The sequence below is a fragment of the Aythya fuligula genome, chromosome 11 (assembly GCF_009819795.1).
Source record: "Aythya fuligula isolate bAytFul2 chromosome 11, bAytFul2.pri, whole genome shotgun sequence".
In the NCBI taxonomy this organism is placed as follows: Eukaryota; Metazoa; Chordata; class Aves; order Anseriformes; family Anatidae; genus Aythya; species Aythya fuligula.
This window is the reverse complement of record NC_045569.1, coordinates 5,124,358-5,146,851: the sequence shown is the minus strand read 5'-3', so window position 1 is coordinate 5,146,851 and position 22,494 is coordinate 5,124,358. Positions and strand designations below refer to the sequence as shown.

At 37.3% G+C, this 22,494-nt stretch overlaps 1 protein-coding gene across 1 annotated transcript; it reads left to right on the top strand.

The window, feature by feature from the left end:
* Nucleotides 1-8,768: 8,768 nt before the first annotated feature.
* TARS3 (threonyl-tRNA synthetase 3) lies at nt 8,769-21,454 on the top strand. Its single transcript, XM_032195080.1, has 19 exons — nt 8,769-9,014; nt 9,311-9,400; nt 10,246-10,430; nt 10,764-10,887; nt 12,037-12,158; nt 13,010-13,127; nt 13,766-13,830; nt 14,180-14,258; nt 15,137-15,283; nt 15,456-15,554; nt 15,915-16,081; nt 16,600-16,762; nt 17,429-17,566; nt 17,797-17,874; nt 17,976-18,076; nt 18,574-18,678; nt 19,457-19,529; nt 20,240-20,354; nt 20,478-21,454. The coding sequence occupies exons 1-19, from the start codon at nt 8,769-8,771 to the stop codon at nt 20,624-20,626; spliced, it is 2,364 nt and encodes a 787-aa protein (XP_032050971.1). The 3' UTR covers nt 20,627-21,454.
* Nucleotides 21,455-22,494: the final 1,040 nt, after the last annotated feature.

Sequence of the window (22,494 nt, the reverse complement as noted above, 5' to 3'; positions counted from 1 at the left end):
AAAAAAAAAAAAAAAGTGTGAATCCACACACTTTTTGCACCTTCGTTTTTTTTTTCCTTTTTGCCCAGCGTATGCTACTAAGCTGTGTAGTGGCTATAGTTCCATAACTCTTAACTGACAGGATCATCTTAATGTTTAGGAATGATATGATTTTATTGTTCCCAGCCATGTAAAATAATTATATATACCATCTGTTCTGCAGTGATAACGCCCTCAGAACTTGTGTAATAAACCCATAGCCTTACCAGTGCTATGTAACTGTGTAACATGCATTATTAGCCATGTCACTGAAGTACCATAGCTCACCGTGAGGCCTCCATTAACATCATCTAGAATTTTACCTTTTGCTTCAGAGACAGGAAATTCCTATTCTCAGAGCATCTATACCTGACATTCATTGGAAAAAAATATCCTACAAATTACTGAGCGTACTTACAAACATTGGGAAAAGGACAATGAAGCTATTCTCCATTTTCTCTGTTCTCATCTCTTTTTTTTTCTAACTATTGCTACGTTTTCCAGTTGTCTGTAATACACCATAGCTGATGCACTGTTGTTTTTATGGATCGGACCTTCTGCCTCCAGCTGGTTGCCCTGTTGACCGGGAGCCTGCTGCTGTGTTCTGTAGTGTGTGACTGTAGGCAAGTTATATGCGGGTGGAACATTTATTTTGCTTCCAGCTATATTGTTTGCTTCAAAAGTGTGGTTGTCGTTTTTCACTATTTGCTACAAGCACTTGAGACTCTCATCCACACAAATACTATGTTGATTGTATAAGGTTTTCTGACACAAGTTTGGTCCTTATGAAAAAAATAGCATAAGCCAGTTACCTATTATATATTTCCCTTGGATAGAGGACACGAGTGTCAGCATACAGCAGGAAGTGTGGAAAGACTTGGATTTTTTTTTTAAAACGGTGTCAATGTGTATTTTTTTCCCTGCACAATGATGTTAAAGTAAATTGTGCACTATTACATGCCAGTTTGTCTTCTCATTGAGGTCTGGGTTTGCAAGTGAAGCGACAGGACCCAAGGGCATGGCATGGAGCTGGGACAGGGGAGGGTCAGGCTGGGGGTTAGGGAAAGGGTCTGCACCCAGAGGTGGTCAGGCACTGGGACAGGCTCCCCAGGGCAGTGGTCACAGCACCAATCCTGTAGCAGTTCAGGGAGCATTTGGACAACACTCTCAGACATAAGGTTTGGTTTTTGGGTTGTCCTTTGTGGAGCCAGGTGTTGGACCTGATGATCCCTGTGGGTCCCTTCCAACTCGGGATATTGTATGATTCTGTGACTCTATAATTCCATGAGAGTATAGCCCCAGCATCTCTTCTTCCAGGGTATACACAGGCTGGATACACCATATGCTTTCTTATCAGGTGGAATGTATGTAATAACTTCCTAGTGAGATTACCTGTCTGTCTGCAAATACTGATAGTGTCATGTGTTATGGTATCTGGATGTTGTTTTTTTTTTAGTGCTATTAAGTATTTCCAGCATAGGTTGGCTTCAGGAAAGCTTTGGTATTTGTCTACTTCCTCCCTAATGTGATTCTTTAGCTCCAGGAACTTCTTAATTGGTTTGTTTCTGTAAGTGAATTGTCTTGTGATGTTACAGAACCAGTGATATAGCACTAACCCATTTAAAGCCAAACGGTACATATTCAGATTACAACTGACTGCAAGACTCCTGGAAATTTTGTGAATACTTACTTGGAAAAAGGAACTTTGGCTGGGCTTTCAACGGGGGCTATAGATTGGCCCACACTGTACAATTTGGGCCCATAATGTATAGAATCAAGTATTTTTATATTCTACTGCCATTCCATGTTTCTCTGCTACTCAAGATGAATTTCTCTCTTACCAACACATTTTTTTCCATCACTTCACAGTCATTAAATTTTACCACGCTTCTACAAGGTAGCGTAACCCAGTCCCCAGCTGAAACTGAACAAAACTAAGCTAGACATGCAAAGGTACTAAGGCTTCTAAATTCACCATTTATATGCTACTGACGCGTCAAAACAGCAATACAGCTTTTAACTACTTTTCAAGCATTTTCCTCAGTATGCATGATTCTGCCTTGGCTGGACATATGCAAATTATCTTAAGTATTTCTTCATGGTGAACTATTGAGAGCTTTAGTCCACTCTCAGCTAGATTCCTCATTGAATTAAGCAAAGCATGACTCCAAACACACGACTGCAATTGCCTGAACTGCATGCTATCTGCATAAAATACATCATTTTGGTACTTTCCAAAGTTTTATGTGTTGTCTTTTTAGGTTAGAGTCTCTGAAGTAAGGAGTTAATGCCTGCTATCCAGCATTTATCAAATTACACGATGTTCTTAAATAGGTCTCTCTCAGTTACTGTTCCTCTTAAATCAAAGTAACAGGAACTCTGCTATTAACTTAGGTTGTCTCTCACGTTTCAAGCAAGTTCGTTTTCAAGTCAAATATATTTCTGTGCATCTACATGGTCCTCAAACACTGAAAACTAGCAGTGTCATCAATACAGGACATCACTGCTGAATACTCATAGTAAAGACATTAGGTGACCCCCAGTATTCATCAAAAGCCAATAACTTACAAAATAGCATCATAGTTTACAGATGCTAAGTAAAAGTGAATGCAGATGGAAACTTCTTGAAAGCATTGGTGGTGTACTGCACATACGTGGAAATGAGCGACAGGAAATACTGCGATCATTAAAAACATCATGACATCAATAATTTTAACCTGTAGTTGTTGAACGATCGACTCAGTTGTTCCTCAGCAGAAGGGCTTCCTTCTTGGTCACTCATCTCACAGGTTTCATGCAGTTCCATCTCTGATACAGCCCTCAGTTTTGTTTGCTCTGATAACGCTGGGAAACGGCTATGCCTACGGTCTGGATAACAATAAAGACAGTTCTCTAATAGCTGCTACATAGTTCAAACAAACACCTACTGCTTGATGTGGTGCTATCTCTGATGCTGCATTTAGGTACGTGGCAGTTTTTGGCAAACATAATTTCTTTTGAGCTTTTATAGATAGCGTTTTTTCCATATTCATATTTTCAATAGCCTTGAGAAGTACAGGTCAGAGTTAATATATAGGAATTTTGTAAATAAATTTGAAATTGTTACTCCACATAAACTCCTGCCTGACCAGCAAAGAATTGATTTCCTGCTGTACCAAGTGGACACGTAACAACCAAATATTTTTCCCTGTGGTGTCACTACAAGCTGTGCTTTAAATTGCAATGAGAATTTTCTAAGAGAAGAGTAGAATGGTTAAGTCACCAGTGTCCTGAAGAATAAATACCACTGTAATACCCTTTAAATTACTGTGGGTGTAATTCTTTGAAATAATGAGGCAAAGGAGATGAAAGTGGTGCTAAATCAACTGTGTTGCAGTACATCATTCACTGGTCACATTTCACCAGCACAGTTTACAGTTTTTGCAGGGAACTACGTTAGTCCAGAAACCTCTTGGAGTGACCTCTTGGAACTATGCCACATCTCCACCACCTGCCAAATGGTTCTTTCTGTAGGGCATGAAGACAATGGAAACATCAAAATACCCATATCTGCCAACAGGGGCAGGTTCAGAAAACAGAAACTGCTCCCTGCTGTAGATGCATTTGATCAATAATGCGGATTGATCCTATTGTGTGTGCTCAGCCAGCCTGAAATAAAGAGTCTCTAACACACACTGTGGACAGGATGGCACACAGCTGGGTATTAGCTGGGTGTTGAAGCCAGTTACCTAGCTCAGGCACGGCAACTTGTGACCATACATCTGAACCAGAGAGTATTCCTTCCATTTTGATTCCTTTGTCTTATCAATCAGCTTTTATAGGGTAGAGAAGATAATTATTTTAATGGAAATAATAAACAATGCTCTTTTTCGTCATACCTTCCTCTGTAGCTTATAACAGGGTTTATTAAAAATCAATCTGTAAAAATCCACAGTGCATGAAAATCCGCAATGCATTTAATTGAATCTGCAATATATGCATGTGTGAATTTAAACAGATTATGTGCATGAAATAATGTGAATATATAGCTTTTTTTTTTTCCCACTATCTTGTAGATTATTAGAAATAACAGATTCTAAAATTAGCTTTGCACATTTATTTATGCTAGTGGAGGAGGGGAAGGAGGAAAGAGAGTAATAGTGGATGAGCTAAGGCAGCCTGAGGCATTTTTCTGCCTACACAAGGCACAGACAGACAGAATGGATTGGGGACACTGTTCCAACAGTATCCTTTACTCTTTTAGAAATGTGCAGCATTGGCTTTCTCCTTTTTTTTCTCTGTATCTGATATGATGGTGTCAGGGACACAGAGTCCTTGACTTGCACCCAGCTGCAGAGGCCACCCTCTGGAACAGCGTTCATCCCCAAACCTTGTACCCACTGGAAGATTTAAGTCTGTTCTGCGACAGGCTCCTGCATAAAATGTTCAGGTGGTATAAAGAAAAATCTCCCTGCACTGTCCTTACAGTTACTTTAGAGAAAGCCAAACTTGAAAATATGTGTTCTCAAAGACTTGGTTTTATAGCATATTTACAATCCCTTGCATTTAGATCTGAATGTTTTTTCAAAAAAAGATTGTGTGAAAACACCCTAAGCAGCCTTTTCAAAACTGGAAGTTAGCCGTGAAGTGCAATCTAAACTTATTAATATGCACGAGAACATTTGAGAATCTCCCTTGATGCTTTCATTTGCGTGTGACTGCATAAAACTGTGCCGTAAATTGATCTTGAAGAGATACACTAAGTGGACACCTGTTCATAAGTAAATTATGGTAAAATGTCTGTTGCCTTCTAGAGCAGTTGGATCTCTATCTGTCAATTTAAAAGGTAATCAAATTTTCAAGACACAACCCAGACTATTTTAAAGGTTAAAATGGTTTTAGATTTATTTTTTTCTAACTTATTTTGTGAAAATCCTTATGTTACTCAGCCTTATTTTTTTATGTATAAATAGCATGATGTTTAAACATGTTACTGAATGGATTGTTAAAGACAATATTTTAAATAAATTCTAAAAAGAAATTCTATGCACAGTCTTTGAACACAACCCTGTTATCATTACTGAGAAAATTCTAAATGACTTGAAAGGTTCAAATTTGGAATATAATAGACATAAAAAAAAAAAAAAAGAAATAGGTCACTAGGATATAAACGTAGACACTGCACTTTTTTTTTTCGCATTATCATTGTTAACAGCTGGCAAAACATTTTTTCTCAAATATGCATGAATAATTCCTGATGTCCAAATAACATTTTGATTAACTTCAATTGTATTGTTGATATTTAATAATGCAATCTTTTTCATGCAAGTGTTTATGTAGACAGGCATAAAAAATAATACAACTCACAAGAAAAATGTGAAAGAGATCACTCACTACCAAAATTGTCTGTTTTTAAATATTATAGAAATTGAAAGGAAACTAAAACAACATTATATTTCTCGGCTAAGCCTTGTCAGTTCCTATTTAGGAATCCTTTTCCCTATTTATTCATTAATAGCAGCAATGTTAATACACAGCATTTTGCTCTCAGTTTAAATGTTCAACAACAATGTTCAATAACAATAACATCTATTTGTTTAATAAATTTTCCTTTGCATTATTTTCGCTTTTATACAAACCATACAGAGAACAAATACGCTCCCTTGTTTAGTGCAAGAGAGAAAGTAAACACTAATTATAGCAGATAACTATTAGTGTCAAAGGATTCCAAGACATTACCAATATACACTTAAGCATTTCAGAGCAGACAGTGACCTTACCTTCATAGCCAAGGAGAAAGCATGTCAGCAAGTTAGGACAGACCTCCTCCAAAACGGAACAAAAAGCAGAGAAAGCACTTGGGCCTTTTAAAGAGAGTTTATCTAAAAAATATTCAGTTCTCTTCTTGTAGCTCTCCTGAGACCAAATGTCTTTGTATTCCTCCAAGGAAAAGACTCTCTTGTAAACCAAATATGACAGCACTTTGTTCACATCCAGCTCCTCCAGTATTTTCTCCCTCTGATTGCTTGGGATTCCAGAAAGCCACTTATTCCTATTTTCATTTTCTCTTTTGGTGTATTTTGTACAGTTATAAAACCAAGATTTGGCTGTTCTTCCAAACATTTTGGTATTTAAATACTAATACAAAATGCTACCCCTGCATTTTTATGCAGTCTTCAGTATGCAAAATAAATATAATGTGGATGGATAGAATGCAAATACATACTGCCATCTGTAATTATTGTAATTCTAATGGAATAAAGAAGGCCTACATACAAATTATAAAGAAATCTAGCTCAGTGCCTGCAGCCTCCTAAGAGGATTACATTACACTAATTAGCCCTTTACAACTGTTAACAGCTTCTGAACCGTAATGATGAGACTGAGAATTGCTTAGTTACTGTTACTTTTTAATTCTGTAACTGATCTTCAGAGATACCCCTTTGCAAAACGTAATTCGTTCAAGAAGAGAGCTGATCAAACTGAAATAATCTATACAAGCTGCTACATGACAGTGTCTTCTGTACACTTCAATTTTGTATTCCTCAGAGACCATACCCAAATCACAGTATGTGCCCTCCACTTCTTGCTCTTTCATAAAATATTAACTTTATAATGCAAGAATTATACATTTATAAAACATGATTCTGTAAATATAGTGCAAGCCTATATCTGAAAGATAAGAAAAAGAAAGACTACAGAATAGGACTTGTTTGTTTGTTTGTTTTAAGGAAGATCAATATATGCCACTGTTAAGAATAGCAACATTTTTGTATGTTTATAACTCTTAACTGTGTTGAAGCAAAATAAAGCATGGTAATAGCATCTATTTCATGAACCAGGTTTAACAGTGATGATCACTGCAGTCCTTGTGGAGGTGTTCTGCCACTGATAATCATTCACTGAGGATCACGTTACATAAGCTTCCTTACGCAAATGCTGCTTAATACATGGACTTTTTGGTCTTGTTTTCATAGTTTCTGTCAACATAAATTTTCTGTCTAGAAAAGCTACGAATACCTCCTGCCTCCTCCCATTTCTCAGTTTAGTTTTTCTATTTTCGTTACTTCCAGCACATAATGCAACCATATCCTCACTTGTACAGCTTTACCTGCAGTATTCCTTAAGGGTACTTTACCTATTGTGCAGCAAACAAGAACGTTTGGCAAATCTTTTAGGAAAATAAGGTTTATAATGTTTTCTGTCCTCACAGTCATAAGAAGCAACCATTGCATCTTCCTGTCAGGCTGCTTCTGCTTCTGAAATTTCTAGTGTTTATCAGTCAGCATTAAAGTTGACCATTGACCACTTCATCGTTTAGGAATTTTATTGTGTGTATCACCAGCCAAACAATCAGTTGGCCAGGCTTCACGCAATTGTTTGGAAACATTGTTTGTCACCCTGTGATTGGTTGTAGATATAACAAGCCTCATATGTGATATTGTCTGGAGTAAGGAGTGGAACTGCGTTTTATTTTAATGGCGCCCGTATAAAATATTATGGCTTATTGACTGCAGCAATGGGATTGTCATTGACCCTGTAATCATCTGGAATCTACTCTGGTAGAGCTACCTATGCAGCGCAGGGTATCACACACCACACTGTAGATGACCCACTTGGGGAGAAGTTAAGTGGTGAAAGGCATCTGAGTTCTTAACTAGTAGCCATGTAGTACAGCTAGCTGTGTGTGGGCAATATGCAGTAGGCAGAGAAGTAGCCAACCTGTCTGGAACATCTTCTAGGTAACCTCTTAAAGTAAGTGCTCTTTTATGAGCTTAATTCCTAAAATTCCCTTTGATTTTCGAACCTCCATAAGGTTAGTGCAAATACTAAAGCCCATTCTCTTCATGTTCTCAATCAAACCTCATGCTATTTTTTTCCCCATCTTGTTCTCAGTAGTTCTTCTAATATTAATACTGTCATATCTCAGCAGGTAAAAAGATCCTGAAGAATCCTGTAGCTCCAGGTATGCTAGCACCTTATTAATCAGCCTCCTCAGTCACTACAGCTTAAGGCGGGAAGCTTTTCTGTTAGTTCAGTAAGTGAAACGTGAATCTCCCTCCTTACGTGCTGTGTAGTTACTCCAGTTTTGTAAACTGGAGAGTAAAATGCTAACATTCTGATTTAGTAATTACCAGAATTCCAAGAAAAAATCATACTTTGCAAAATCTGGTTACCATATAATGACCGAAGTGTGAAAGTATGTGTTGAGAAACTGAAAAGAGAGAAATGGGAATGAAGTACAGTTAAGGGAGGAAACCAGAGAAATTGAAGGTGACAAATGAGTAATTGGAACAAAAAGATATGTGGAAATCCACTGTGAAATAGAAGATTTGTGGTGAACAACTGTTGTTTTTCCCAGGGTCAGTGAACTGAGGGATTTAACTGCGATGACATGTAAACGAAGCCGCGAGCCTGACTGAACATGCAGCAGATGCACAGTCTGTCCAAGCCCTCAGTCCCAGCCACACAGGACTCAAGGCTCTTCAGATGATTCACCTTGGTGCCAAGGTCCCAGGTTTTGCAGCTTAGGTAAGGATGCTGCTTGCTTCAGACCGCCTAATTTATTCTGACACTGTACACGCCAAAAACAACGCTCATAGAACGTTCACCAGAATTGGCCTTAAACAGGAAGCATCCCCCCGCAATAACCTCTGGCACCGGTTATTTTATTTGACCACCTCAGGGCAGCTCCGGGGGCCGGGCCGGGCCCGCCCGTGTGGGGCGTTGCGGGGCGGGGAGGTGGCAGCAGCCGGGTCCCGCCGCGCAAGATGGCGGCGGCCGAGGCGGCGGCGCGGCGGCTGTGGCGGCAGGAGCAGGAGCTGCGCTGGCTGGCGGCGGAGGTCGGCCGCCTGAAGGAGCCGGGGGCGCCGCGCTCGGCCGCCGGTTGCAGCCCCGAGGTGGAGCGGCTGAGGGCCGAGAACGAGAAGCTGCGGTACCGCCTGCTCCACCTGCGCCGCAGCCTGGCGGCCGAGCTGGCCAGGGCAGCGCCGGCGGAGCTCCCGGCTGGCGGCGAGGTAGCGCTCGGGGCGCGCCGGGCCGGGCCGGGAGCACCGGGGGTGGAGGGTGAAGGGTGAGGGAGGAATGGTGAGAACGGGGTGTTGGAGGGCGGCCCCTCAGCGCCCAGCCCCTCAGGGGGTCGCAGCCTTCGTGGTGTGCTCCAAGTGGCATCCCCGAGTGCTCGGGCAGGGCCCCTCGCGGGCTGGAAGGGGCTTTGGGGCCTGCTGCTGGGCGCACCGGGATTGTTGTGCTTCAGGGATTGCTCCGGAAAGGCTCAAAAGCACAGTGGTGTACTCAATGTTATTGTTTTTAGAAAGTCTCCAGTGGAAGTCCGCCTGTTGCACTGAATCAAAATAAAGAGGAAGAGGAGAAGGAAAATGAAGTCAATGGATGCAGGAGTGATGTAAGTGGATTATTATTATTATTATTAAATAATATCTCATAATTAAAGAAGGAGTATTTGGCTAGGTTCAGGAAAGAGGTTGAAATCTGAAATATTTTGCTGTATTTTGAAATCCCAGGTTTTGGGAAGAAGGCTTTCTACAGCTTGTGTATTGAAAAGAAATGTATTACCTACAAAGCTCATCGTGCATCCCTAGACCTCTTCTTTTTATGTAACAACAGTATGTGGGCTTCTGGGGAAAAAGGGTCAGGATCCCGTGCTTCCTAAAGAGAACTGCATTTCTCAAATAGCTAAACAGTGTGCACAGTGACTGACTGAAAGAGGGTGTTGGCAGCAGTAGCTGTAGTTTGATAGATCTTAATTCACTTTATGCTAGATTAATTGTGAAATGTGTGAAATGTTTATTACATTAATGGAAACTTCCCCTGAACTATCTCAAGTTACTTGGAGTTGATGCTCTGCATGGACTGGCAGAAGTGAGGTCTTGTTGGAATGACTCATACTTCCCGTGTTGTAAACCAGAAAAAACTCTTGCAGGAATATGGGCTTCCCTTTGAGGTCAAGCTTACAAAGAAGGCCATTTAGGCCCAAATGGATGAAGGTGCATTGGAATATTGGAAAGTCGCTATAAAACAGCAAGCTGGATGTGACTATCCTCTGTATAGTTACTTACAAACGCTTTGCTGCATGTTTGTGTAAATTCTAGTACATTGAATTCTGGTTTCAGCTGGAACCTCTAAGAATTTATTGGGACTGTGGACTGCTTTGTTCAATTTCTCTAGCAAGTAATTTTTGACTACTGTATATGATTTCATTTATTTGTTACTACAAATTTGTTACTACAGCATGAGCCAAGCTTCATAGAAGACAGACTGAAGCTTTATGAAACACTGAAGAAAGAACATGATGCTTTGCTAGCTTACAGAGCAGCCAACCAGAGCAAACCCATCAAAGTTATTTTGACAGATGGAAAGACGGTGGAAGGGGAATCATGGAAAACCACACCATACCAATTAGCTGTAGGAATCAGGTAACTTGCGGTTTGAATGAGTTGTGCTTTTGGTGTGAGGAACATGACAATTAGTGAGACTGCTAGAAATTAAGAGATGTGTAAAGGTTTGTGAGTTACTGGCTAACTGCAGAAACTTCAGAGTAGATCTCCAGCACTGAAAATAGTTGAACGAAATTTCAAGTCCTCAAATGTTTATGCTTTAAGAGTAGCAAAATGTTAAAAATAAAAAATATAAAAAAATTCAAGACATTTAGGTGCTTCAAGACTTGGGTGGGGTCTTGTAAGGTTTAGACACATAACCGTTTTTGCAAATTTGAACCTAAACATTTTGTCCTCAATTGTGTTCTTTAGTCAAGGGTTGGCTTCAAATGCAGTCATAGCCAAAGTGAATGGTGAACTGTGGGACCTGGATCGTCCACTGGAGGGAGATTGTACTCTGGAGCTGCTGATGTTTGATAATGAAGAAGCACAAGCTGTATGTAAACATTGTAAACACTTACTCTTTTAATCAAGTGAAAAACAGTTAGTGACTTGAAATTGGTTGCAGTGTTATGGTTTTTAAATCTTGAATTAAAAATATCCAAAAAACTATTGAAGTAATGTTTGCCATGATTTGGTAAAGATGATTAAATATAAATTACTTGTAATCTGTAAGTGAAACAAATCTTACTGTTCGTTTCTTTTCTCTTGTACATAAATAGGTTATTTCTCAACTGAGATTCAGATTTTGTACATAATATCTAGATCTGTCTGCTAACTTGAAATAGTTAGAGATGCGCATTCTCTGGTTTGAGTGTTTTTGAAGATCAGACACTGAAGGCAACATTGAGGTTGTCTCAGAGTTTTCTAAAAATTGTCCAATATCCCATTTGAGTCATAAATGAAATGTATACGTCCATGATTTGGCAGTGTTTATTAGAAACTTAAGTAGGCGTATCTTGGTCAATTAAATTACAAATATGCTTAGTGACATGCCCAGGATTTTTTGTGGGTTTCAGATGCTACCCTGTGCTTATCTTAATGCACTATAATTAGACTTCATTTCATCAAAAAATTATTCATATGATTAAGTTTACTCAAGGCATTTTATGAGTCTTTAAGGCTATTAAGTGCTCTGAATTCGTAGGGAGTTAGAGCATAAGACAGTTACTGATCTATGGAGTTTTTGACTCCCATCTTTTGACATTACACATAATGTGGTTTACAGTCTTGTCAATAAACACATTGTATGTAAACAGCAGCAACATAATTGGCTATATTGCTTTGAATGTGGTTAATACTGCATAGACTTAACTGACCAGAAAATAACTTGTAAATGAATAAAATACATTTAGTACAGTGACTGAGTTGTATAGAGGTATAATCATGTTTCAGTCTGAAATAAGATGGGGTTTTAATGCAACAGCTGCCAGTGTATGGTTGAAGTAGAAATTATTACACTAATAAATGTCTAATAAACATTTAGCATACTTAAAAACGAGAACAGAAAATTAGTGTAATTCTCACAGAATTTAAATAGCATTGATTCCAGTGTTTTTCCTGTCTGCAGCCATGCTTCTGTTTTGGTTTTTGTTTTTAACAATATAGTGCCAATGACCCCATGATCATCTGATTTTATTTGCAGGTTTATTGGCATTCAAGCGCTCATATTCTTGGAGAGGCCATGGAAGGTTATTATGGGGGCTGCTTGTGCTACGGACCACCAATCGAGAATGGATTTTACTATGACATGTACATTGAGGATAGGTAAAAAATCACTAAGAACTTTAAAACTCAGTATTGAAGCTCTGTACTAAAGTTGTTTTTTTGTTTTTTTTTTTTTTTTTACTCCATAATGTTTCTGCATATTAAAAGTAAAATCACGTGTTTCTAGTATGATTTAAAATGGACAGGTTAGCCCTTTTCGTGGTACAGGGGTGTGTGGTGTATAGAGGGAGAGACAGTGTACAGATCTGTATGTTTGTGTATATATTTAAATTCAAGAGCAGTGTTCAGACACCTGCTCCTTAAGACTTGCAATTGTTGAGTGCTCCGTGAAAAACATGTAGAGTGTGTGAGTAAAACTTCCTCAAGCTCATGAGAGACAGCTTCCTTGAAGAACCATGTGATTTTGGTTTAAATGTGACATAGGCACTTGTAGAAATGGCACGTATGCACGTATCTCATGTTGGTGTTTACTGCTTGTCTAATCCTTGTGTGCAGCTTTACAATTCTGTTTTTTCCTGGTTTATCTCCCTGTAGTCAGGGAGAATGCTAAATCTGCATCAGCTGATAAACTAGCTCTTCCAGTAGGGCTTAGCCTTTTTTTTTCTTCCCTTAAATCATATATACTTGAACCTAAATGGTCTTCCAGACATTTAAACAAGTCAAAGACTATTTTGGGTTGATTTCAGTGAGATAGTTCAAGGTGATACTGATTGTGTTTTGGAGGCTAGTGTCTAAAAGTACAGTTAATTATAAGAAGCTAAGACAATATTGTGGCGAATGACAACATACCCTCAGTTTTTCAAATGAGACCACTGGAAAGTGGTCACTTGTATGATGTGAGTATCAAAATAATTAACTTGTATTTGTTTTGCCTTCCTCTGTTTGTTTAGAGGTGTATCCAGTACTGAATTCCCAGCACTAGAGAACCGCTGTAAAAACATCATAAAAGAGAAACAGGCTTTTGAAAGGCTGGAAGTCAAAAAGGAGATCCTATTAGACATGTTTAAGGTAAATCTCCGTAGTAGCTGTGATTCTGGTACAACGATATTTTAAAATGTAACTTTTATAAATACTGCATTTGACTAACTCATCAGAATACTACCTCTCTGGTGAAACAAATTAAAACTGTAGCATTCTTTTGTCCTTCTCCTATTCTTCTCAAGTGTTCAGGAGGTTTTCAAGCAATAATAAAACAATTTATTGTTGAAAAAAAAAAAAAAACACACCTTAAGCTCAATGAGATTGTAGAGTGATTTATACTCAAAAGGAGTACGTTCATTCTGGTTATCTTGCAGAGATGAATCAAAAGAAAGCTTTGGTACATAGTCCTCCATTTTTGTAGGGTGAATATTACCAGTCTCACTGTACTGTGTTTTAATTGACTCTCAGAAGTGCTTTGAGTTGTTCAGGTGCTAATTCCCATGTGTAACATGCTGTCAGGGCAATTAAGATATTTGGTCTCTTTGCCCTTTTTTAATAACTCTTCTGAAAGGATGTTGAATGTTTGCATATATGTATGTGATTAGGCGACTTTTTAGTTGTGATGGTCTTTTACTGATGTGTTTGCTTTATTAATACATAATTTTAGAATAGAGCTCTAGTAGCTGTTATAATGTTGTTCTGACTTCTTATGTTTCCCCACACAGTATAACAAGTTTAAGTGTCGTATACTTAATGAGAAGGTGAACACACCAACTACCACAGTATACAGGTAAACAAAATAAATTAAAAAGGTATTAGAAAAAATTTATACCGTTAAGTATATTGCATTTAAATTGAGAGGAGAATAAATTGTTTTCTCTTTTTCAATTTCTATACTTGCATAATTAGGACTTTACAAATAATATTCTTATTTACATAAATTTAAATAGTTTCCTTCTCTGCTAGAACAGATCAGGTCCCCACTGGTGGGCAAATAGCAAATCTGCCTCTCACTGCTTGCCTTAGCAATAAAAAGATTAAAATAAGTTACCACTGAAATTGAATCACTGGATGTCATTAGTGACTGCATTTTCAAACGTTGGACTGTTTTGAAATAAACACATTCTTTTGATGTATAGATGTGGTCCACTGATCGATCTCTGCAGGGGTCCACATGTGAGACACACTGGAAAAATTAAGGCCCTTAAAATATTTAAGGTAAGTTTCAATTAGTCATGTTTAAAATCTTAACTACAGTAATTTGGTCAGTTGATTTATTTATATATTTTTCCTGAAGTGATTATGCCAATGTCCTTTTGTATTGTTTTCTTTGCTTAATCTGAAAATGTGGCAAAGCTAACGTGGCAGTGCTTTATGGCTGTTAGTATCTTCAGCACCATCATATTTTCATGATAAATCAATATAAAATAAAATCAATATAAAATTAAATGAATAGTATTTTGACCTTGTAAGATGGAGTCTTTCAGGTACAGGAGGCAAAGTGGGCACTGGCAGGCTGTTAAGTGCTGCTGTTTAAAAATGGCAGGGCTGGCAGGAAGTATGTAGTTTCAATTACTTGCAAATGCTAATTTCGGTAGTGTTGTTAGACGGACCTCCTGGGAACATTCATCATATTTGCTGCTGCTGGCTTTCTAACTCAAGTCTATGGAACTTATGAGTTACAGGGGTTTGGTGTTGGACTGTCAGACAGCTAGGATGTAACTGTGAGAGAGTTATTTTCATTTTGTCGTTCATATTCCCCTTTTGGATTATGTTTTGAACGTAAGTGCTGGCTTTTGTGTCATTTTTTTTAGAAGATAAAATGTGAGATAATAAAACATGACATGATGCTAGTTAAAATATGATATCTGAGTAGAATGACTATGATCTGACCAGTGACTCTTGTTCATGTTTTCTGCATTATGTATGCTGACTAAAAGGCATTGGAAGTATCTCTAATATAAATATCTGCTGGTTGACTGCATATAATTCTCTTCCCAAGTTAAAAAGCGTAGCATTTGAGTGCATTAGTGTTTATTCTTCCTCTTGCTGAGATAATATATTGCATATCTTAAATGATGGGTTTTGTCCATCAGAATTCCTCTACGTATTGGGAAGGAAAAGCTGACATGGAAACACTGCAGAGAATTTATGGAATATCCTTCCCTGATAATAAAATGATGAAGGAATGGGAAAAATTCCAAGAAGAAGCTAAAAACCGGGATCATAGGAAAATTGGAAAGGTACACTGTTTATTTCTGTTGCTGAGGGTTTGTAAACTACTAGAAATCATCTTGCTGCTGTAATCTTTCATTTTTGTGAATAAAGTCTCAGTGTGTGAAATAGTCATTTTCTGCAGTTAACTACTGGAGATATATCTAAAGTGTTACAGAACTCTGTTTTGTTTTCACATAGGACCAAGAACTCTTCTTCTTTCATGACTTGAGTCCTGGAAGCTGCTTTTTCCTCCCCAGGGGTGCCTTTCTTTATAACACACTCACAGATTTCATACGAGTAAGTATATACAGTTTTAATTTCAAACAAGTTAAATGCTGATTGTTCATCTTAAGTGATAAGCTGTTCCTAACACTGAGCTGTCCTCGGAAAGAGACGCATCTATGTATGTAAACATACGCCAGATTTTCCCTAAGATTTTACAGCTCAAACATTTTTCAGAAACAGGACATAGGAAAGCATTCTTACCTAATGTGCTTTTTCCAGATGTGTGAAACCTACATGTGCAGTAGTCATTTACTTTTCCAGTAAACAGCCATCTAAAAAAAAAAACAGTTAAAAAATATGCCTGATTTCTTTAATCTACTTTTTGCTTGTAGAAAGCTGTATCATCTTTTAAATGTTTTATTTGTTTTATAGGAGGAATATCGTAGGCGTAATTTTACTGAAGTTGTATCTCCAAATATCTTCAACAGTAAACTCTGGGAAGCTTCTGGGCACTGGCAACACTACAGTGAAAATATGTTCTCTTTTGAGATAGAGAAGGAAACTTTTGCCCTTAAACCGATGAACTGTCCAGGACATTGGTTAGTACTTTGATTTGAAAACCTTCTTACTTCACTGGGTTTATCCCTTGTGGGGCTGAGGGGAAATCAAATGGAGCATCAATACATGTTGTTACCTGTGTATGCAGTAGATTACTAAGCAACTAGGAAGTCCAGAGAGCTCCCTGACAGTGTCACCAAATAAAATTATTGTAGGAAGGTCTATACGAAATGAGCTAAGTGTGTGTGTGATAATACTAGTCTGTACCAGTAGCAAATAAAAATTATGTTGGTTAGAGAGAGACATGGGATATAGCGTGTCAAAAGCAGGTATAGATGAACAAGTTGTGATTTTATTCTCACTTTTTTTTCTAGGTGGTCTTTAGCAAGACTTTCAAAGTACCTTGCTTTCTCCATTTGCCTGTCTTTTTTGATGAGGATAACCTGAATGAATAAATGCTAAAAAGTGCAAATACTATATATATTGATCATTAGTTTCTGCATTGTCTTAAGTCTTCTTTAAGAAAGGTAAAAGCAAGGCTCTGTTGTGTTCCTTCTAGCTTGATGTTTGCCCATCGCCCACGGTCATGGAGGGAAATGCCTCTTAGACTTGCAGATTTTGGAGTTCTTCATCGAAATGAACTCTCTGGGACTTTAAGTGGCTTGACTCGTGTAAGGCGCTTCCAACAAGATGATGCTCACATCTTTTGCACAATAGAGCAGGTAAAAACAAAACAAACAAGTTATCCCACCTCTCCAACAGAGATAGACATAAAAGAGTAAAAATCCCCAAAGTATCTCCTAAATTCACCAAAGACTCCCTAAGTATTTTCACTCCAGTTGAATCATTTCTGTTTTATAACATAATGCTGCATTTGATATTTTTGTTAGGTTTAGGTGTTTCCTTCTTAATCTTAAATATATATAAAATATAATATTTTTTTTTTCCCTTGAGAAATATATATTGGGCAAATAAAAACACAAAATGTAAAATCTTCTCCTTCCCTCATCTTCCGCCCTGCTTCCAAAAACAAAACAGCTGCTGATCATGTTTTACTTGTCATAGTATGGCAATTGTTCAATAAATTGTTGAATAAGTATTTAATTCTCAGTGAAATCCCAGATCATACAATTTGTCTCTGGAAGCCTGAGCCTAACAAAAATAATACTTCCCTGTGCCTGCTTTCAAACCGAAGTACCTCAGTTTTCTCTTACTTTGATTTGGTTTGTAGGATGTAATTTTCATATGTGATCATTTTTATTCAGTAGCTTCTTACTCTGATTATGCAGAATTCAGCAAATCCAATTATATATTAATGTACATAAATGTAAATAAAAGTTTTTTTCTGCATTTTAATTTTGAACTACTTTATTTTGCTTACATTTAAGATTGAAGAGGAAATTAAGGGCTGTCTTGATTTCCTGAAGTCAGTTTATGCTGTCTTTGGCTTTACCTTTCAACTGCATCTTTCAACAAGACCAGAAAAATATCTAGGAGATTTAGAGATTTGGGATCATGCTGAAAAGGTAATTAATACTTTAAAAAACAAAAACAAAACATCATTTAATATTAATGTTTGCAAAAGTGGATAGAAGTAGATATTTAAGTTTTCGTGTTGGACAATGAATTGGTATAAATCAGATGCTGAATATTGTACTTAATAGAAATGCATGTTGGAAAACTATAAAACATGTAGGCAGTGTGGTGTTATTTGTTTTGTTTGTTTGTTTAATAAATCTTTCATTTTTATGATTAGCAACTTCAAAACAGCTTGAATAACTTTGCAGCACCGTGGACGTTGAATCCAGGAGACGGAGCATTTTATGGTCCTAAGGTTAGTGAATCAGTATTTTAATACGACTCTGGGGGATGGACAAGAATACAGACAACACGTAGACAAACTGCATCAGGTAACTGTGTTAATTTGTTTCACAGATTGATATTAAAATTAAAGATGCTATTGGCAGATACCATCAATGCGCTACTATCCAGCTTGACTTCCAACTACCCATTCGATTTAATCTTACTTATGTTGGGTGAGTGGTTAAGCTACTTATCTTCAACCTAATTGTCTGCATCTAAGTACCCTGTGTGGTTTATTAGGGGAAACATCTGTGAGAGGACTAAATCATGAACTTGAACGTTTTTTCACAGTATAGTGGTGTAACGATAGCTCACTTTAATTGTAAATGCCATTGGTTTTAGGAAAATTTGATGATCTGTCTTGTCTACCAGTTATCAAGACAACTGATCATATGGCTCAGTATTCACTTTCAGCCTAGTAATTGTGTCTTCTTTTAAAACTTAGGAACCCATGCCAGTAGCTACAGGCATGATTATTTAAGTCACTGATTATTGAGTATTCCTTTAGAAGCCTAGGTCACTTGAAGTATGTTATTAATGAAAATGGCAAGTTTTGCATAGTATAAATCACTAGCTTTCTTTTTCATGAGTAGTAGAATCAAAAGAATTAGGATTGTGTGTGCATGATCTAAGAGAAGTATGTTTTTGAATTTTGCTTATTCTTTTTCAGTAAAGATGGCGACGATAAGAAAAGACCAGTGATCATTCACAGAGCTATTCTGGGATCTGTGGAGAGGATGATAGCTATTCTAGCAGAAAATTATGGAGGGAAATGGTATGTGGCACAAATGCAGTTCTAAGAAATGTTTAACAGCATTGCTAGAAAATTCAGATCCTCCCTAATGTCCCATAAATTATAATAATGCAGAACGATTTCCCTCAGGTTTTCTCAAAATTAGGGAAGGTAACAAGAAAAGAAGTCTAATTTTATGGTCAGAATTGTGTATTGTTCTATTAATAGCTCATGGTTAGAAATTCAGTTTTATGAGATAACAATTGCAATTGCACATGTTTGGTTTTGCATTTTACTTGTTCCTTTGTCCTCAGAAGCCATACTGTTGTACTGGGAAAATGCTAAGTATATGTAAGGTAGTTACTTATACAGGCATAAATTAGCCTAGATATGCCAAGGAATTTTTTCATTAGTAAGTTGTTCTACTTCATCTTGATTTAGCTCTAAAGCTCTCTCTTCATTAATGGATCGAATGATTAAGGAAGAGTGAATTCTCACTTTCAAACACAAAGACTGTCCACCTAGCACTATAAAGTTATATAAAAAATAAAAGTGAAAATTATGTGAAAATTTGGAATTTTGTTTAAAATTGTGAAATCAAAAAGTGAACAGAAGGTCAAAGTTCTGCCTATGTCATTTCACTGGAATCAATTTATTTGCTATTTGATATGAATTGGCAATTATGAAGGTAACTTTATACAACATCCTTAACTTGAATAAATATTTTGATGAAATAAGAAAAGTAATATTGGGGAACATTTCTGTGGATATGAATGAAAATGTAAAATAGACATTGATATTTTTTTGTCATGCTTGCTAGGCCGTTCTGGCTGTCTCCACGGCAGGTCATGGTTGTGCCTGTGGGACCTGCTTCTGAGGAGTATGCACAGCAGGTGAGAGTAGAGCCTTTTGTAGCAAGCAATTTTAATAGCTCCTTAAATAGCTGTCCTAGAACAAAGAGTGAATGCTTTAATAATATGGAAGTCATTTGGGGGTGAATTTTTCTGTACCCTCTAAAACTTGCTTCAACCTGAGAAAGGGAAATATAACTAAATATTTGGAGTTCTGTTACTGTTACATAATTCATAACTAGTTATGGGAAAAAATACTCTGTGCTACATTCTTTACATTCTAACAAATAGTTCTATAACAAAATATCTGCTTAATGTAGATATATTCCTAGTGTCTATACTCTTGACTACATTACATTTGAGCAGAGTTATTTTCTACTTGCCCCTCCTCCCCCTTTTTCTTTTAGTGCAAGCATAAGTAGTTTTCTTCCTTCACCTTTCTCCTTTTCTTCTTTCTGTGACTCAGTATACATTTTTGACATTCAGCAGTGTAACTACCTGAGGAGATTAGCAGATGTTTGATACGGGTATTACATTGTATTTCTTCTAACAAGGAATGGTTAAGCCTTGAGGTCTTGTCACGCCCTTAAGGGTGTGTGCAGTTTTCTTCAAAAAACGTAATTGACTTCATTAAAACAACTGTTCATAACAGCAAAATTATGCACTTCTGTGATTTGTTGGAAGGATTAGAGTATGTACAAGATCATGTTGTAGAATATACACTAATGTTAAAGTAATTTTATTTTTTTTAGGTGTGCAGTGAGTTTTTTGAAGCAGGATTTATGTCAGATGTGGATCTAGATCAGAGCTGCACGTTAAACAAGAAAATTAGAAATGCACAGCTGGCTCAATATAACTTTATCTTAGGTAACTTCAGTATCTTATGTTTCTGAATATCATTTAAGTTTTAATGTTGAGTATAGAGTTTGCTTAGACTTTACTTTGTAAAGTAAGTTGTCAGTTTAATATTGTTTTTAATGTGTTTTGCAGTGGTTGGAGAAAAGGAGAAAGCAAATAATGCTGTCAATGTGAGAACAAGAGACAACAAGGTTCATGGAGAAATTTCGGTATCTTCTGCTATTGAAAAACTCAAGAAATTCAAGAATTCACATATTCCAAATGCAGAAGAAGAATTCTAACGTTGCTGTTAGGAAAATATATATATATTAGCTGCCCATGTGAAATAGTGTTGCTTTCCTCCTTTGCAGCAGTAATGCTCATCTGAAAGAATTTGCAGCTAATGGGTGCACAAAACAAGGAAACGTAGCAATGTTGGTGCTTGAAAAATAGCATGAGAGTATAAATGCAACTGGTAATTCTTAACAATGCTGTGGGATTCCAATTTGAGCTAGTTGCAGAGGTTTTTCTTAAAGAAGTCTTACACTTCTGTTAAAATATGTTGATTTGACTGTGTAAATGAATCAGAGGTGCACTAATTCAAGCAACAGGAGGCAGGGAAATGTACTGGCTGCTGCTACTGCTGCTGAACTACCTCAGTCACATAGCAGTTGCCTAACTGATGTGGCCTGAAATCCAAAGCTTCACCCTTGGGTTTCACTTTTTTTCTAACTCCAAATTATGTCAAATATGTATTTTTGGAGTAGGAGGAAAATAGCTTCTCTGCTGAAAATCTCTGCATCTCTGTTGAAAATCTCAGTGAAAGAAGGCACTGAATGAACTGGTGGGCTGTTTGTTATAAATGTGATTGCCAAGAATGAAGTTGAATTAACCACTCTATCTGTGTGTGCAAAGTGCTTTATTTTTGCCTGTGTTTGCTGTTGGTTTGGCTCCTTAAAAACAAGAAAGAAAAAAAAAAAACACCACTAAATTCACCTTCAGAAAACCTTTGTATGTAATTTATTGCTGTGCTTGCTTGGGATACTGAGTACTAAAAAGGTATGGGTGACATAATGTTCATTGTTTCCATTTTAAGTATGATGGAATATAAATTGATTATATTTATCTGACTTAATTGTTTATGCTTATAAATGACTTAAAGTTAGTGGTGCAACCAATGGAGTCTTTTTTTTAGAACTGAGTTTTAACCATGATTTTTTTCGCTTTTATATGCCCTTTCTTAGCAACAAGGCTGAGATCTTGCTCAGTGTTGCTCAGTGATGGGAAGTATACAACTGCAGTTAATGATTCCCATATCACTGAAATGAAACAGAAGGTAGTTTGATACACAGATGTCTTACAGATACAAATCTACTGTTTCCCTTTTGCCTGCCACTTGTGCAGACTTATGTTCAATGGGCCTATTTTTGGTATGGTGTTAGTCTTCTGAGTCAATTTTTGCCAACTGATTATCACCAACTTTAAGAAAAAAAAAAATTGAAGAAGTGCTGGGAAAGCTTTTGGTTCAACTCCATAATGTGGGGTACTGTTTTTAACAATATATTTTTGGGTGTAAAATCTCAGGTTTTGTTTACCATACATTAAGTAAGATGTGTTTAAAGTCTAGAATTAAAACCTTTTTCTTTTTTCTTTTGTTTTTAAAGTGATTTTCTGTTTTTGTTTTTGTTTTTTTTTTTTTAAGTAAAAGCCTTCTTAGCACAGGTTTATTTATATGATAGGCATCTCAGCTTTCAGAGGCACTGCAGCAGTGGCAGAGGTCACTGAAGGTTGTAACTTAAAGGGGGTGATAAATCCGTGTTCTGCAGGGTGACGGGGGCAGAGAAAAGCACAGGTAGGCAAAGGGAGGGGAAAGAGAGGCAGTTTCATAATCAGGATCTTGATGAATAAAATTTGGGACGAGTATAGTACTGAAAGAAGGGTTAGTAAAAAAGAAGCTCCTGTTTTATTTTTTTTAATGCCCTTCCCCTGCCCTCTGAGAAGGGGAGAGGGTGAGAGACCATCACACAGACTGAGTGAAATCTTTGTTATTTATTTATTTATTTTTGGTCCTGCGGGCCCACTTTTGGTCAGCAGCTTCTTCCAGTGATGTTTTTTTTGACCCCTTTCCCGGGCTCCGAGGCCGGGCTGCTACTTGGAGGCCACGGTCAAC